At 35.5% G+C, this 17,577-nt stretch overlaps 1 protein-coding gene across 6 annotated transcripts in view; it reads left to right on the top strand.

Moving 5' to 3' along the window:
* Window positions 1-17,577, top strand: part of LOC150095552 (uncharacterized) — a 486,687-nt gene that overhangs the window by 109,700 nt on the left and 359,410 nt on the right. For all 6 annotated transcript variants that reach the window (XM_090410226.1, XM_090410229.1, XM_090410228.1 and 3 more), the window contains exon 7: window positions 9,937-10,268. In XM_090410226.1, the coding sequence (XP_090266352.1) occupies window positions 9,937-10,268 (332 nt within the window). The remainder of the gene's footprint in view (window positions 1-9,936; window positions 10,269-17,577) is intronic.

The raw sequence follows: 17,577 nt of genomic DNA, 5'->3' as shown, positions 1-17,577 counted from the left end.
TAAGAATGAGAGTCATCATTATAATATATCAAAATACACAGTAGTCCATTTGTTGTATAAAGATATTATTTAAACATAGATTTTCTTTCCTTCTAAAAAGCTTGTGTTATACATTATGAACCTATAACATAAAAATCAATATGAACAAGCCATGAAATTGTTCAAATGATATTGATAAAGTTAGGGAGAATATTAAATAGCTGTCATCATTTTAAAACCAAATAAATGAAACATAAATTTTTTAAATTTTACTCCTATACAGAAGGTTTATGAGAATAAACCTTCTGTATAGGAGTTATTACTACTTTGCCTTGCACTACTTTGAGTCTCTCTACTTTGGAGCCCATATATTTTTATGAGCTTTTTTATTAGTACATTGATTAGGTTTTACTGGCCTGACAGTTCTGAACTCTTGGTTCTCATTAGAGCTTAGAACAGAAACCTAAAATGGCAAAAACTCTGTTTGAAGAATACTATAGCAGTCCCATGTCAGGGAGTTTATATTCTTCATCCTTGATTTCCTGGAGGTCTCTGATAACAATAATTATAATAAATAAACTCTCAGTAGGTATATAAATATTAATACCTTAGAGCCTAAAAGGCTTCAATTTGGCAAGATTAATAAATATATTATTATTATCATTATTATGTGACACTTCCAGGGAGTCCAAAGACTCATCGAGGGAGGACACCTACTCCACAGCTCTCCGTCTCCACCACTTGATCCACCAACTACAACTAACTGCAACTACACCAATGCCATCTACTTCCCACCACCTCCACCACTAGTATTTCCACTGACAATCAAAACAAATATCCATGCCCACGCTTGAATTTGAACCCACAGTCTTTTGGCTGGATAGCAGATTATGCTAACCTCTTGTTCAACCATAAATTCTCAAACTCTCTGGTAAAATTTGAAACTTTTATGATACATTTTTTTATTTATAAAATGATAATGGATCTTTATTATTCTCATTATATTTTACTAATCTTGCCAAATTGAAGCCTCTTAGGCTCTAGTCCTTGGAATATTGATATATTTTCTCATTAGAGAACAGATTCTGAATTTGCTGTTTTATGAAAAAGTGTATGAAGAGATTCATCTTTAGATTTTTTGAAAATTTTATGGATTGAGTTATAGAAAAAAATTAGCAGATTTAATTCAGATGGGCTTTGAAAATGACTCTCATTTTCAAAGTTGCTCTAATCTCAAAGAAATTAGAGCAACAGGAATAAGTTGCTCTAATTTCCATATAAATTCCCACACATAAATCATCATAAATGTAAAAAATGATTCCACGTTACATTTAGCCTATATAATTTTATTATTATTATGAATTCTCCTCCGAGGACTCATTGTGGAAAAAGCCCATCATCAGCAAATAACTGTATCATACTGAAGTCCTCTCCAGTATTATTAATACATGTGTACATGCTAAACAACTAATAATAATTATAACAAATAATAATTAACTGCCAAAAGTAAAGAGCTCTGCAGTATACCATGGGTCACCCTTGTCCTCTTAGACTCAGCAGTACCACCATGTCAAATGTCAGATTCTGATATATGATGGTGAGCCATTCTCCATTTGATATGACAAGTCTTTAGAGTGTGGTTTCTTTTGTTAACCCATCCCTTTGAATTTGCAAAACAACCTCCAGTTTAGAATCCTGTCAGATCCCATCTTCCTTTTCATGTTAGAGTGATTACCAGGTTAATGATTAAACAAACACACGTAATAACCACAGTAATAAGTTGTAATAAGTAAATATTTCATCCTAAGTATCATAGGACATCATCAGTAAAGTTAATCCAAACAATACTAGGAATAACATACAGTTAGGGTGCATGATTACAATGGAATCTCAATATGCGTGCAGTATCGTGTTATAGAATTAAATTAAAATATATCCGGAGGGGGGAAAAAAACAGATTACATTAAAATAAGATAACAAGTATGTTATCTAATGTTAACATATATACTAGTAAGTATTCTTGCTTAGGGTCCTTTGAAAAAACTTTGCTCTCCTGTTTACCATTCTTTATCGAAGTTACTTTATTTTTACTTTAAAGTCACCAATAGCAAAGATGATTTCCATTATTTTTATTTCTAGAGATTAGTGTTACTGTAGTTTGGTACACTAGACAATCTAATGATGAGCATTGTTGTCGGGATTGTATATGTGCTCACCAAAACAATAAATTTTGAGACCATTCTTCAGGTTTACATTTGCTTGTTTATCACGGTCTCTCATGTCTTCATTGATTTTTTTTTTTTTTTTTTTTTTTTTTCCCTGCCAAGTTCGTTAAGAGTGGTGTGCCTTTCCAATTATTCCTGTGGTATATCCCAGAGCATAATTGGAAAGGGCCCATTTTCCAATGTTGGATAAAGTAGATATCCTTTTTTTTTTATATTCTCTTTGCATCCATAAACAATAAATTACACAATAACCACAGTAATTAAATTGAATGAAATGAAAATACAAATATTTTGTACTGAAAATAACAATACATCATCAGTGCATAGAAACAAGCAAATCAAAGAAACAAGAATACAAGGTACATACAGCAGTCAGTGGTTTACCAATTAAAAACTGTTGCCACATGCTAGAAATTAATATTAATAAATCTCAGTTATACAGCTTTGACCCTTAAGCAAAAGGGTCAAAGCTGTATAACTGAGAGGAGACCTCCACATAGCCTTTAAAGGAATGCCGAGAACCAACCAGGGCTTCTGACCTAATGTCCAATCCTCACCTTCTCGTGGTGCACCCTGTTGGGTATCTACTTGGATACTGAATGAACGAGGATGGGCTGGCAATTTGGGATTTAGCCGACCAAATTGTATTCTTATTGGTTAAACCAAAATAAAAAATGATGATACAACATGACAAAATTTCATGCCGGCTGGGGCGTTGCCTGGTTAAACAAGGCCCCCCCGTTGTTTTCTCCAGGGAACCAGGGTGAACAGCGAAAAGTCAGCTACTAGAACAAATCTGAAAACACACCCCAACTCCACATCACCAGAGTTAAAGATCGGTACTATCAACATAAGAAGCCTGAATGGCAAAGAAATGGAGCTAGCTGAGGAATTAGATAAGTACCAGATCGACATAATAGGGGTGACTGAAACAAAAAAAAAAACAAAAACTGGTGAGATCTTTCTGAGCAATAAATACAAAATGTTATATTCAAGCAATGACAATCAAAGAAAAGAAGGAGTAGCCATAGTATTCAACACAAAATATGAGGCTCATCTTCTTGAATGGCAGGCAGTGTCAAGTAGAGTGATTTGTGCAAATATCAGAAAGGGGAACTGGACATTGAGACTTATTTGTGTCTATGGTCCCACAGAAGGTTCTACTAAGGTAGAAGTGGAGGAATTTTTTGATGCTTTAGAAAAAGCAACTGACACAATGAAAAAGGAAAAGTTGGTCCTTGTTGGGGATCTAAATAGCAGAGTAGGAAATGATTGTGAGACATACAAAAATATTTTGGGAAAATTTGGAGAAAAGAGCAAAGCTAATAATAATGGCAAATATCTGTTGAATTTCTGCTCAGGACATGGACTGGTTATTACTAAAACCTTGTTCCAACATAAAAATGTGCACAAATTCACATGGAGAGAAGAGGTAAGGAATAAGAAAAGTCTCATTGACTATGTTATTGTTGATAGTGATGTTTTCTCCCTGGTGCAGGACACCAGAGTGTACAGAGGATTTGAAATTGGAAGTGATCACTATTTAGTCTTGAGCAGGATAAAATTGAATTTCATATTGAAAAGAATAACATGTAAGAAAATTTTAAAGCGAATAAAAGTTGAGCAGCTCTCTGATGTGAACTGTAGACTAAAATACATGAAGATTATTAAAGAAAAAATGAAAGAGTTTGATCACAGGAATCAAACCTTGGAGATTCATTGGCAGAAGAAACCCCTGATTGATTCAGCTAGAGAGGCATCTGGTGAAGTTGTCTGCAAGGGTAGAAAAATTAGAAATCCATGGTGGACACAGGAAGTTAAAGAGCCAGTGAAGGAAAAGAAGAAAGCATATCAAAAGTTCCTGGCAAATAAATCAGCTTTTGCTCTTAGAGAATACAGAGACAAATGCAAGAATGCTAAACACTGTGTAAAACTAGCTAAACAAAAGTTATGGGAGGACTTTGACAAGAATATAGAAAATAAATATCAAGAATGTATATTATTTCTGGGAAAACTCCCATGTTACTCCTCTTAATAAACTATTATAATTACGGCTGTTTTGCACAGCGGCACTCCTAAACTAAAGCAGGCAAAATAGCCGTAATTATAATAATAATAATATCAAGAAGGTGGCAAAATATTCTGGATGTTGTTGAAGCAGCTTAGGAATAGAGGAAAGAGTGTTGTAAAAGGAGTTAGAGATGATAAAGGTGACATGAAAATGGAAGAAAAAGATATCCTTGAAGTATTGAGTAATTACTTTTAAAAACTGCTAAATGAAACAAGAAGTGATGACATCACAGTGGTAAAAAAACACTGACCAGGCATGCAGTCAGAAATACATATCCATACTTAAAGTAGAAAAAGCCATCAAAGGCTTGAAATGTGGAATGGCAGCAGGAGTAGATGATATTCGACCAGAAATGCTGAAGTACAGTGGTATAAAAGTCTTACAGTGGCTGCACTGCATAGTTGAGAAAGCCTGGACAGAGGGACGAATTCCTGATGATTGGAGTAGAGCTCTCATATTACCCATATATAAAAAGGGAAATAAAACTGAATGTGAGAATTACAGAGGTATTTCCCTACTAAGTGTTCCTGGCAAGATCTATGCAAGTATACTTGAGAAACGATTGAGAAGAATTGTGGAAGAAATGCTGGGTGAAGAACAAGCTGGATTCAGGCCAAATAGTGGCTGTCAGGATCAGATCTTCACTTTACGACAAATAGTCGAGAAAGCATGGGAATATAACAAAGATCTGTATTTAAGTTTTGTTGATTTGGAAAAGGCATGTGACAAGGTGCCAAGAGAGAAGCTATTCAATACGCTACAGTTATATGGTGTCAATAGGGTATTATATCAAGCAATACTTAGTCTTTATTTGAGTTGTAAGTCAACAGTTAGAATTGAAGGAAGTACAGGAAGATGGTTTAATGTTAAATCTGGAGTGAGACAAGGATGTACATTACCCCCTCTGTTATTCATTATCTATATGGATCACATTATGAAGGAAAGTGGAATTAAACATGATATCAAAATTGGAGATGTTAATGTCAGCTCTTTGCTTAATGTGGATGATGTTATACTTCTAAATAAATCCGCTACAAGTCTGCAAGATTCTCTTACTAAATTGAATAACTGTTGTAATTGATATGGTATGAAGGTCAGCAAGACAAAGACAATGAAAATAGGCAGAATCATTGAAAATGTCAACTGTGTTGTGAATGGAGAACCTGTGGAACAAGTAAAACATTTCAGCTACTTAGGCACGATTTTTGGTGAAGATGGTAAATTAAATATAGAAATAGACAACAAAATCAGCAAAGCTGGTATGGTGGGAAGTCAATTGAATAAATTCATATGGAATAAGAGAGAAATTACTCGGAACACTAAATTAGCTGTATACAAGACAGTGTTCAAACCAGTTTTAACTTATGGATCTTAGAGCTGTTTCAGAAGTAAAACACTTGACCAAAGACTAGAGACCGCAGATATGAGAGTCCTGAGAAAGATTAGAGGCGTGAACAGATGGCATCAATGGCAATATCATATTAAAAACGAGGATATTAGGAAAGAACTTGACATTGTCAGCATGCAGGAATGTGTTAGCAGAGCTAATCTCAGGTGGTATGGTCACTTAAACAGAATGGGTGAAGAAGTCGTTTTCCTGCCAGGTTGGCAGGAAAACGACTCAGAAGAAGACCAAGATATAGGTGGACTGATATGGTACAAAGTGCCTTAGATGATAGAAATAGAAGATCTGATAATGTTGGAGTCTTGATAAGTAACAGACTGATTTGGAGGAAAATTGTAGATAGGAAGTTAGTAATGATGTAATTTTTTTCATGTAGTGCTATCATATCCTATACATCCCTTGAGGGTACATGGTAGGAATTTGATGATGATGACCTAAGATAAGAATCTCTCAAACTTTTTTTTTTGGCGGGAGGGGGGAGAGACAATCGTTCCGATTCAGATTTGGTTGACATAAAAGGGTTTGCAACTTTCTTTGAAAGGTGTTCATATTTAAACCTGCTTCTATGGAGAAGACGCGCATCATCCCAATGGATACTGTGTTTAGTGTCAATACTATGTTGTGCCAGACCAGACTTTTGAGGTTTCATGTATTCAATGTAATATTGATGTTCATTAATTCTTTTTTTTCCACAGAAAGGCCTGTCTGCACAAAGTATGTTATATTAATAGTAAATGTAATCTAGTAAATGCCAGCTAATGATAGAGGTGACAGTTTGTCTTTTGTAGGTGGCAACAGATGAGAAATTTTGTTGATAAGAAAATATGTGTGGATGAGTTGATACTTCTTCAAAATTCTACCAATCGGTTCAGAGATGCCAGAAATATAAGGGATTGGAACCTTCTACTTTCATTTCATTAAAATTAATTACCGTGGTTTCATTTCATTAAAGTTAATTACAATTATCATGTCATTTATTGTGTATAGTCATGCCACTGGTACCTTTAAAGATTAGTTCTTTGCATCCAGTGTCATTTGCATACAGAAAGTTAACAGATACATTTAATTGTTATTCTCCTAGACCCTTGGACATACTGTATAAATGCTTTAATTTGATAGGAGATTTAAAGGTAGTTGTAATGTAGTATTTTAAATTTCTAGATATGGGTGGTGGGGCAGTTTCAAGGAGGCAGTTACAAGTGGGGTTCCACACAGCTGAGTACTGGGACCTATATTGGTTAACCTTTATATTAATGACATTGTCAGTGGATTGCAAGGGAATGTTCAGTTGTTTGCACATGATGTGAAGCTGGGAAGGGTTATTAGTAATAGTGCAGATGTGGTAGTCATGCAAGAGGATTTGAATAAGTTAGACAGATGGACAAATGAATGGAGACTGTTGGTTTAATGCAGCATAATGTAAGGTCTTGAGGTTTGGTACACATCAGTGGGATGCTGCATACTCTATTGGAGGAGATATACTGGAGGAAGTAGGGGAGACATGAGATCTGGAGTAATGATTGATAGAAACTTGAAATTCAAATGCCATATTGCAAAGGTGGTAAAGGTAACACAAAGGATTGCTGCAATAATGAGAAGGATGCTCACCTGCAGAGATAAGAGTTATCATTCCGTTGTATGAGACCATGATCAGACCACACTTACACTGTTGTCTCAGATTTGGTCCCCAGGATTTGAAGGGGATAAATTAACTGTGGAAAGGGTACAAAGGCAGATAACAAAGATGGTTTCAGGACTGTACAATGATAGTTATGAGGGAATGTGGACTGCAGATTTTGGTGGATAGAAGAAAGAGAGGTGATATGATTGAGACTTTTAAACTGTTGAGAGGTGGTTACAGGGTTGACACTGTGGAGTTCTTTCGCTTGGTTGAACAGCAGGAAGGAGTGATGACAAGGGGCCATCCCTGGAAGTTACGAAAGGAAACTATGAGCAAGAGGATGAGGAGTGGTTTCTTGGCATGGAGGATGGTTGAACCGTGGAATGCATTGCCTGATAGAATGGTGAGAGCAAGATCGGTCAATGAGTTTAAGGAGTGGTATGATGAACTTTTGTGTTTCCTAGGTAGAACCTACCACGTTGAGTCTTGATAGACTTGTGTTTCCTAGGAAAGACCTTTCGTGATGAGTCTTTTGACTCCTTGGAGGCCTAAATAATAATATTTTATTGAACAGATCTTTAATATAAGAAATAGATATAGCTTTGCTGAATTCATTGTTTTTGTTGTTGTTTTGGTGTTGTCTTTTTTGTTCTGTATATTACTAATTTTCTTTTCATTATATTAATTCCTTAAGAAGGTGGATATAATTCTCTGTAATTGGTTTCATTTCATTGGGACAGATTGTTATCACTTTTTTTGAGGATATTTATTGTGTATGGTGGTGATAAGAGTCTGTATGTAGAAATTGATCAGTATACATTGGTTTGGGATATACACTAAATGGAAGACAGAAGGCAACTTATGAGGTGTACAAGGACGGTGTGAAATTTTATTTTGCTGTTTCAATCATGACTCGTATGCACCTATGTTATTTTTTTAAAGGGCTGAGGAAACCAGTCAATGTTTGCTAGCCGTGTGCAATAATCAAGAATTATTGCCATATCTAACCAAACATTTTAAGTTTTAAATTTGCAGTTTCAAGAGCTTTCTTCTCAGATGTTTCCCTAAAAAAAAAATTTTGGGATGGGGTTCGAAGACAGTAGTGACCTCATTGTCATCCTTTTTTTTGAGGATGGAAGTTTTATCAAATGAAGCTACCAGAGCATAGCATATGGGCTGTAATATTGGGCATAAATTTGTTGTGTAAAAGAAAAATTGTGTCACTTACTAGCATTAAAGAAAGATGTCAAAGCTGGCTAATAGATCATATAAAATGAAGTCCTTCATTTGTGTAATGAAGTGTTGATTAGGAAGTTGGGAGGAAATACCTCTCAACTTCCTTAGTGTTGCTGTTGATTTCTTGGTTAGGTAATAAGGACTGTCAATTTTTTCCAATACTGGTCTCAGTGGCATGCTATTTTGTGGATTTTAGGGATCCGTATATTCTCATTAGTCTTGAATGGTGCAGCACTTAGTTTTTCACAACTTCAGAAGGCCAAGAAGTAACTGCTTTCAGTAAATTTTTGATTTTGTTTCGAATTCTTTTTGCGAGTATTGTATCTTCTTACAACGATAAGTTAATTTTTTGGAAGTAGTGTTAGGAGGCAGGGATTTTATACTTTTGTATGTATGTATATATATATATGTATATATATAAGGGTAAATATTAAGATTAGTGATCAGAGCTTATTTCTACTTTTACCATGAGTTGCCTTGGTCTTGCACTAAGTGCAGGATCAGCTAGACTTGCAACACTTGCAGGCACAAACTTGACTTGTTTGTCTGTTTGCTTACTTGGGAAATGGAGTAAAACCATGTTTAAAATAGCTTGGTATTTTTAATATTTATTATACCCAAGGTAAAATACTTTCTGCACACACACACATGTGCGCGCGCGCGCACGCACACACACACACACACACACACACACACACACACACACACACACACACATATATATATATATATATATATATATATATATATATATATATATATATATATATATATACACACACACACAATTATATAATTGCATTCAATCCTTTATTAAGAGTATGGGTATTGAGCTATTGTGTATGGGTACATACACAATAGGGGGGGGGGTAGCTCAATTAACTATAAAGCTTAGCTTTTATTTATTATTATCTACAAGATTCTATTATCTGGCTACAAATACATGATATAGTCAACTGTCACTGCAACAAACTTTTCTGTAGTGAACTCATTAACTGCGACGAACCACCAGAAAAGTTCTGCCTGAATCCCATATCCTCAGTGCTGTATTAAAGGAAGTTCTTTTTATAGCAAATATGCTATTATAACAAGCTGTTTCATCTGGGCATGGAAGCATGTTGAGAACTAGATTATTATGTGACACCTCCAGGGAGTCCAAAGACTCATCGAGGGAGAGTGCGCCAACAGTATCGAATGATTGATCACCTTCCAACTACTAGCCGTGCTCAAACTTGTTTAACTTTTTGTGTGAGCCATTAGTAGCAGAGGCTCTACCAATCGACCAACCTTTGCTGGCAATAGGTAACACATACATTTGTGTGTGTATGTTATAGAGAGAAAGAGGAAGAAAAAGTACATGTTAAATGTTAATGCATGATTTTGTTTTGTTTTGTAATAGAGACTGTGAAGAAACAAGAAGTAAATATCAGAGTGAGAAGAAAAAATATCCTGATGGACAGAATGAAGAAGACTCCGATGATAATTTTGATTCTGACGATGATGATACTTTACCTATATGTTTAACTAAAAAAACGAAAGAAAGAGAAAGAATTATGAATTTACAGAAAAAGGACAGGCATTTAGAAGCAAAGTCAAAACATAGTGATAAATATTCCCCCAGAAGAAAACATAAAGTTTTTAAGCATCACAGAATGTCTCTGGAGGAAACCATTAATCACATCATTTCAGATCATCTTTGTGAAAGCCATAGTGATGAGTCACCCAGTAAAGGTGAGTCTGATTTTTGATTTTGAATTATCTAGAGATTATGTTTACATATATGAACACACTTGTGTTACAGATTACATTTGGTCACACAATATTTAGTTGATCTATTAACTCTTTTTATAGATAAATCTAATTATAGATATGTGCTTGCTGCTATGATGATGAGTTTTTTAATATTTAGCATCACATGAATGTTTTTAATTAATAATTAATTGTACAAAATTGATTATTTTATTTTATTAAATAATCCACCTGACGGTTGCAAAGCACCAAACTTTGGGAAACATCTCAGGAAAAGACACGTGTTGTTTTATGTAATAACTAGTAATATTGTTTGTATATGATAGTTATAGAAAGTTTTACTACCTGGTTACAAAGTAAATTATACTAAATGAGAAATTGGAAGTTTTTCCCCACTTAGTTAGACTATAATAAATTTAGTTTAATCCTTTATCCAAGTGTAAGCAAACAAAGTTTGCGCCTGAAGCATCTTCAGGACTGAAGCAACTCGTGGTAAAGGTGGACCAAGCTCTCATCATTCCTTGTCTCAGTATCTCCCATAATGCAAAGCACATCTTCTTACGGACATGCATAATGCTATGCATTAAGGGAAGGGCCACTACTCAGACTGGTTTCGACCTTTATTGAGGTCTTGTCAGTGGGAGCCACACCCAAAAGTGGTGATACTAATTCCAGAGTAATTTAATAATAAGGCAGTTCACCTTTTGGCAACTTGTATAGGTAAATATGACTTCTCCATTACTTCTGCCTTAGTATCACCACTTCTGGGTCTGGCTCCCACTGATGAGACCTCAATAAAGGGCGAAACCGGTCTGGGTAGTGGCCCTTTCCCTTAATCATCATCACAAACCACGGGCTCACTGCCTGTTGATGTCTGATGCCTGTTTCACTATCTTCTTCCACTTTTCTTTTTCCAGTGCACAGTGTCACAGTTTTTGTACACCCATTCCACACCAGTCTTTTATATCGTCTATCCATTCTCTGTATGGTCTACCTCTTCTGTTTAAACCATCCAAAATACTAAACATAAATGTCTTTATCTTCTGGTCCTCATTCATTCTACAGATCTGTCCAAATAATTGCCGCTTCCATTTTATAATCTTATGCATTAGATTCTATTTTGGTTGTATCTTCTGATAGAGCTCTTCATTTGTGATTTTCTGTACCCATCCTATTCTTAGAATCTTTCTGTAACAAGTTCTTTCAAATGCCAAAATTCTTTTTCTTGATTCTTTATTTATTACCCACGTTTCAGATCCGTACAGTACACCGCTGAAGATGCATGTTTCCAGTACTCTTAGTTTTGTTTGCAGACTGATCATTTTACTTTTCCAGATGTTATCCATGGCCTTCAGATTTCCCTTTGCAATCCTGATCTTTATTTCTTTTTTACAGTCCAAGTCATATGTCAGTTTACTTCCCAAATATGTGAATTGTTCTACATTTTCTATATCAGTTCCATCCGCTTGTATCTTTTGTTCATGTTCTTCTCACCAAATACCATTGTCTTTGATTTTTCTAAGTTCATAACAAGTCCAAATCTCTTCCCTTCCTCATTTAACAGTTTGTGTTTTTTGTAGTTTTCTTTCGTCTTCTTCAATAATAACAATGTCATCTGCAAATCTCAGATTGTTAATTCTCATTCCGTGTACAGATATTCCTCTAGCATCTTCCTTCAATTTGTCCATTGCTCTTTCTAAATGTGCAATGAAAATGCTTGGTGATATTGGGTCTCCCTGTCTAGTACCCCTGCTTGTTTTAAACCATTTCCCCAAATCATCACCTATTCTAACTGCTGCAACTGCATTCTGATAAACATCTTTTAATATAGCTATTAGTTTTTTTATCAATTCCATGGGATTCCAGAACTGCTAATGTCACTCTGGTCAATACTGTCAAATGCTTTCTGAAAATCAACAAAGCAAGTATACATGTTTTTTGTTTTTTTTCCTAGCTTTCTCTGCTATTAACCTCATTGTCAAAATCTCTTGAATCGTAGTTCTATCCTTCCTAAATTCTGCTTGCTCGTCTGCAAGGTATGCTTCCAATTGTGTTCTCAATCTTTCTGTCAATATGATCATCATCACTTTACCAAGGTGACTTATCAAGGCAATTGTTCTATAATTTTTACATTCTAGCTTATTTCCTTTCTTGTATAATGTTACTAATATTGATTTCACCCACTCCTCTGGCATTTTCCCTTTTTTCCATACCATATTACATAGTCGGTGCATTTCTGTAACCATACTTTCACCACCATATTTAATCATTTCTCCAGTAATGTTATTGTTACCAGGACTCTTGTTGTGTTTTAGCCATCCTATTGCTTTTTATACCTCTCCTCTTAAAATGTCCATACCATGCTCATTACCTGGTGGTGATATCTGCTTCAATTCTTCAGCCAGTTTCCCAATGCTATCTGAATCTAGTTTTTCTTCATATAACTCACTACAATATCTTGTCCACCGCTGTACAATTTTTTCTTTATTCATCAATACTTTGCCTTTTTCATCTTTAATTGTGGTCTGTTTTGGTTGCCACTTTCTATTAATGGTTCTGATCATTTTGTATACCTCCCTTGTTTTATGCTCTCCATAGTACTGTTCTATATTGTTGCATTGGGCTTCTAACCATTTCATCTTATCCATTCTGACTGCTTTTTTCACCTCATTACACTTTCTTCTATGTTGCTCTTCTATTTGTTCTGCTGTATTCCTTCTTATCTTCAACATTCTTTTATCCTGTACTAACTTCAGTGTTTCTTGTGTAATCCCTTAATGCATAGCATTATACATATCTGCAAGGAGATGTGCTTTGCATTATGGGAGATGCGAGAAGGAGTGATGAGAGCTTGGTCCACCTTTACGAGTTGCCTCAGTCCTGAAGATACTTCAGGCGCAAACTTTGTTTGCTTACACTTGGATAAAGGATTAAACTAAATTTATTATAGTCTAACCAAGTGGAAAAAAACTTCCAACATCTTTCTCCAAATCCAGAGTAATTTAATAATAAAGTGGTACACCTTTTGGCAACCCGTATAGATAAATATGCCTTCTCCATTGCTTCTGCCTTAGTATCACCACTTCTGGGTCTGGCTCCCACCGACAAGCCCTCAATAAAGGTCGAAACTGGTCTGGATAGTGGCCCTTCCCTTAATGCATAGCATTATACATGTCTGCAAGGAGATATGCTTTGCATTATGGGAGATACTGAGACAAGGAGTGATGAGAGCTTGATCCACCTTTACCATGAGTTGCCTCAGTCCTGAAGATACTTCAGGCACAAACTTTGTTTGCTTACACTTGAATAAAGGATTAAACTAAATTTATTATAAATGAGAAATTGTGTTCTTTCTTTGATCTTTTAAAGCAACAAAGTTTGTGTGTGAAATATTTTCATGTTTTTTATGTGAAGCACTTTATTGAAGAATTAAATTTAGAATATACATTTTTTTTTGTCTTTTATAATTTACTTTGTCTGAAATATATTAAAATGGTACAACTTATTCAGACATGTCAACTGGTGCATTGCTTAGTTATGAATGACATCCAAGTTCCTGCTACTTTTATCAGGAAAACAGGGTGAAGGTGAACAGTGAAGAGATTACTACAGCAACACCCTCTCCTTTTTAAAAGAATTGCTATTACTGAAATTAGAATGAAAACAAACAAATTAGATCATACTAAATAAGAAGCACAATATAATCTTTTCAGCCATTAAGGATCTGTGAAAGGAGGGAGTAACTGTTATATTCATTGCAAAATATGGAGATAAACTGCTTGAATAGGTTTTAGTTTTCAGTTAAAAAATGGAAAATTGAACAGTGAGAGTTGTTTGTGACTATTACGCCATGGGAAGTTCTAATATGAAAGAAGTAAAGGAATTTTTCTAGTCTTTAGAATGTACAGCTGACATAAATAGCAGTTCGATTTAAGAGATCTAATCAGAAGGAAAGCAGGAAAACCCGATATCAACCACCCATAAATGTTTTATAAAATTTGAAGAAATGATTAAGGCTAATGATAATAATAGTAGGTAGTAGTAGTACTAAGTATCTGCTGGATTTCTGCCCAGAACATTGATAACACCTCCATCATAAAAATCTGCATGAATTCACATGGTGAGAAAACATGCACACAAAATAGGTTCTTTGATTTCATAATGCATTGATGTGATGTTTTCAGATTGTTCCATGATACAAGAGTATACAGTAGGTCTTAAATAGAAGGCAAGCATTTCATATTATTGAGTGGGATATGAATTAGTACCATTGAAAAAGAATATATATACACAATTCCATAAATACTGTTAGAACTTCTGCACACCCCACACTACCCACAGAATTGCGGAAACACAGTTCCGTTAGTGGCACCGTGCACAGTCAGCATTTACATGTTTATTAGTAGAGAGAGAATTATCTATCTGTATGGGTTAATATGCAGTAGGGAAGATTATGATTATGAGAACCATGTAGCTGTAATAGCACTTCATAAGGTTGGAATGCAGCCACCTGTTATTTTTAGCACACTAAAATCACTCAGGATCAGTAGGATATTTGTGTATTGGACTTTTAACCATTGTAACAATACCTGACTAATAGAAAGCAGGTTGGCTACAGTGTGTTTAGGATGCAACAGTTTATCAGGACTGTGAAGTCAAGCCTCCATCATTATCCTGTGAGAAAGCAGAAAAATGATGCTGTGAGATGAATGTTTTGCAGAGAACAATGTCACATGTACTAATTGATGACTTGTTGGTGAGAGTCTATCGTCATTCTACTGGACACTTCCTAATACCACAACTTGTGCAGCAGAATCTGCTAAAATCAAAGGCACTTCTCTGGCAGCACACAAACAATAGACACTTGTCTGAAGTCCCAATTTCAATCTATTGAACTTCAAATTTTCCTTCACAACTCACCTCAACCTACAGAACATCAACCATCACCCTCACTGATCTCCAAGCCATCCTCCAATGGGGTTCGGATAACCTCATAAATTTCAACGCCAATAAAACCCAGTTCTGTACTATTTCCCATAAAAAAAAAAAAAAAAAAAAAAAAAAAAAAAAAAAAAAAAAAACATTTTTTCCTCAGTATCCTTTTTGACGATACCCAAATTTCCAGACAGTTTGAGATCTTGATTCTTGGAATCACCCTCACATCAAACCTCTCCTGGCATAATATCACAACCATTGCATCCTCAGCCTCAAAAAAAAATTAGGATTTCTTTTTCGTTCAAGACGTTACTTCACCCTGGAACAGCTACTAACATTATACAAATCACAAATCGCCCAGCTATTGAATACTGCTCCCACATATGGGGTGGGGCCCCTAAAAGCTCTCTCAAAATGCTTGACTGAATACAGAGGAGAGCAATTAGACTTATCAATGATCCATCCCTTACCAACCCCCCCCCCCCCCCCCCACTTTCACACAGACGATGGTCACTGCAGTATGTATATTCTACAAATATTTCCATGGGTAATGCTCATCCGAAATAACATCAATACTCTGCTCAGTACAAAGCTCATTGGAACATGTGCAGCTGCTGCACAACATCCCTTCACAGTACACTTAGAAACAAACAGAACAAGTTTCTTTTCCTCTTACTTCATCGCTGCAACTGCTGCACTGTAGAACAGTCTCCCACCTGCTGTGTTTCCCAAGGAATACAATTTAAAGTCATTCAAATCAAATGTAAACAAATTCCTCCTTTCCCAACGCACTACCCATAAACGGTACTAATGTACTATAGGTTGGCCAACCAACCTCCTGTGTATGGTATCAACATAAAAAAAAAAAAAAGACAGACAGATTTCTTCTTCACAGAAGATTTTCACTTGAAGAGTCATTTAATTGCTAAAACAATTGGATATATGCCCCAGATGGTCATAAAGCATGTGCCATAGCACCCAGGATTCAGAGGGGTCATCACCCTGTGTTAGTGATGGTTTGGTGGATGATGATGTATTGGGGGGAGGATATACCAAGTTTGTGACCTCCCCTTTCTGCAAGAAAGGGATAAAAATCTTTGCCAAAATTTATCAAAACACTGTGCTAGAACCTGGGGTATGGACCCCTGAATAATAACCCCTAGCTTCATGGTAGGCAGTCGACATTCCAACAGGACTCGGCTCCTGCACAGAACAGTGGTTGGAAGTAAATGTGCCCAACCACATATCATCATGTGATTAGTCATCTGGAAGTCCCAATTTCAATCTGTTGAACTTCATATTGTGGTCAGAGTAGACTGCAAGAAATAACCCCCCCCCCAGCATCGCTAGCCTGGAGGTGGATTTGGAATGAGCAGTGGTAGCATTTCCATCGGATGTTGTGTTTGTGTGTTACCATCGATATGTGGCCTCACAGACATCATGCATATGTGAAGGCAAAAGAGGGACATTTTGAACATTGATTGCTGATATATGCACGTTATTCATGGTTTATTTGCGAAAGTTGTAAATCATTTACTGAAAGATTAAAGGTTTCAGGCACTGTTCAAGTTGTAATAACAGTATTTATGGTTAGACTAGATATATTCTCATTGAGGATATATAAATCAGTTATTGATTATTTAATTGCAAACTTAAATTAGCTGACTTAATCCTAGATGTAATAGCACATTCAAGCTTACTAATTAAATTCTGATTGTTATATGATAACAAAAATCTAGTTTAAATTTAAATATCTAAAAAAAGTCTAAATGTTACAAAATTGTTGCTGCAATATTCTGGTATTAAGCAGCTATATCAAAAAATGCTTTGATGAAAAAACAGAAACTGCAGCAGAATCAAGTGACACAGAACAGGATTGCAAAAAATATGAAATAAAAATAGAGAAATACTATCCTGCAATTTTACCGGAAATAATTAAATTCCACAACAGTAGAAACAGATTAGGGTGTTTAAGGGTCAAAGCTGTATAACTAAGAGAAGACCTCCACATAGCCTTTACAGGAATACAGAGAACCAACCAGGACTGCTGATCTAATGTCCAATCCTCACCTTCTTGTGGTGCACCCTGTTAGGTATCTACCTAAATACTGAATGAATGAGGATGGGCTAATAATTTAAGATTTAGCTGACCAAATTGTATTCTCATTGGCCTTAACCACAATATAATATAATAGAGCAACATGGCAAAATTTCATGCTGGCTGGGGCATTGCCTGGTTGAACAGTATCTCCATTGTTTTTTTGCAAGGAACCAGGGCAAACAGCATAAAGTCTAAAAAAAGTCTAAATGTTACAAAATTTAGCTACTGGAACAAATCTGAAAAAAACACTCCAAG

The sequence above is a fragment of the Typopeltis vanoorti genome, chromosome 20, assembly GCF_054136105.1.
Source record: "Typopeltis vanoorti isolate ZY-2024b chromosome 20, IOZ_Tvanoo_1.0, whole genome shotgun sequence".
Lineage (NCBI taxonomy): Eukaryota > Metazoa > Arthropoda > Arachnida > Uropygi > Thelyphonidae > Typopeltis > Typopeltis vanoorti.
Note: the sequence above shows the minus strand (reverse complement) of the source record. Positions and strands in the feature narration are given on the sequence as shown.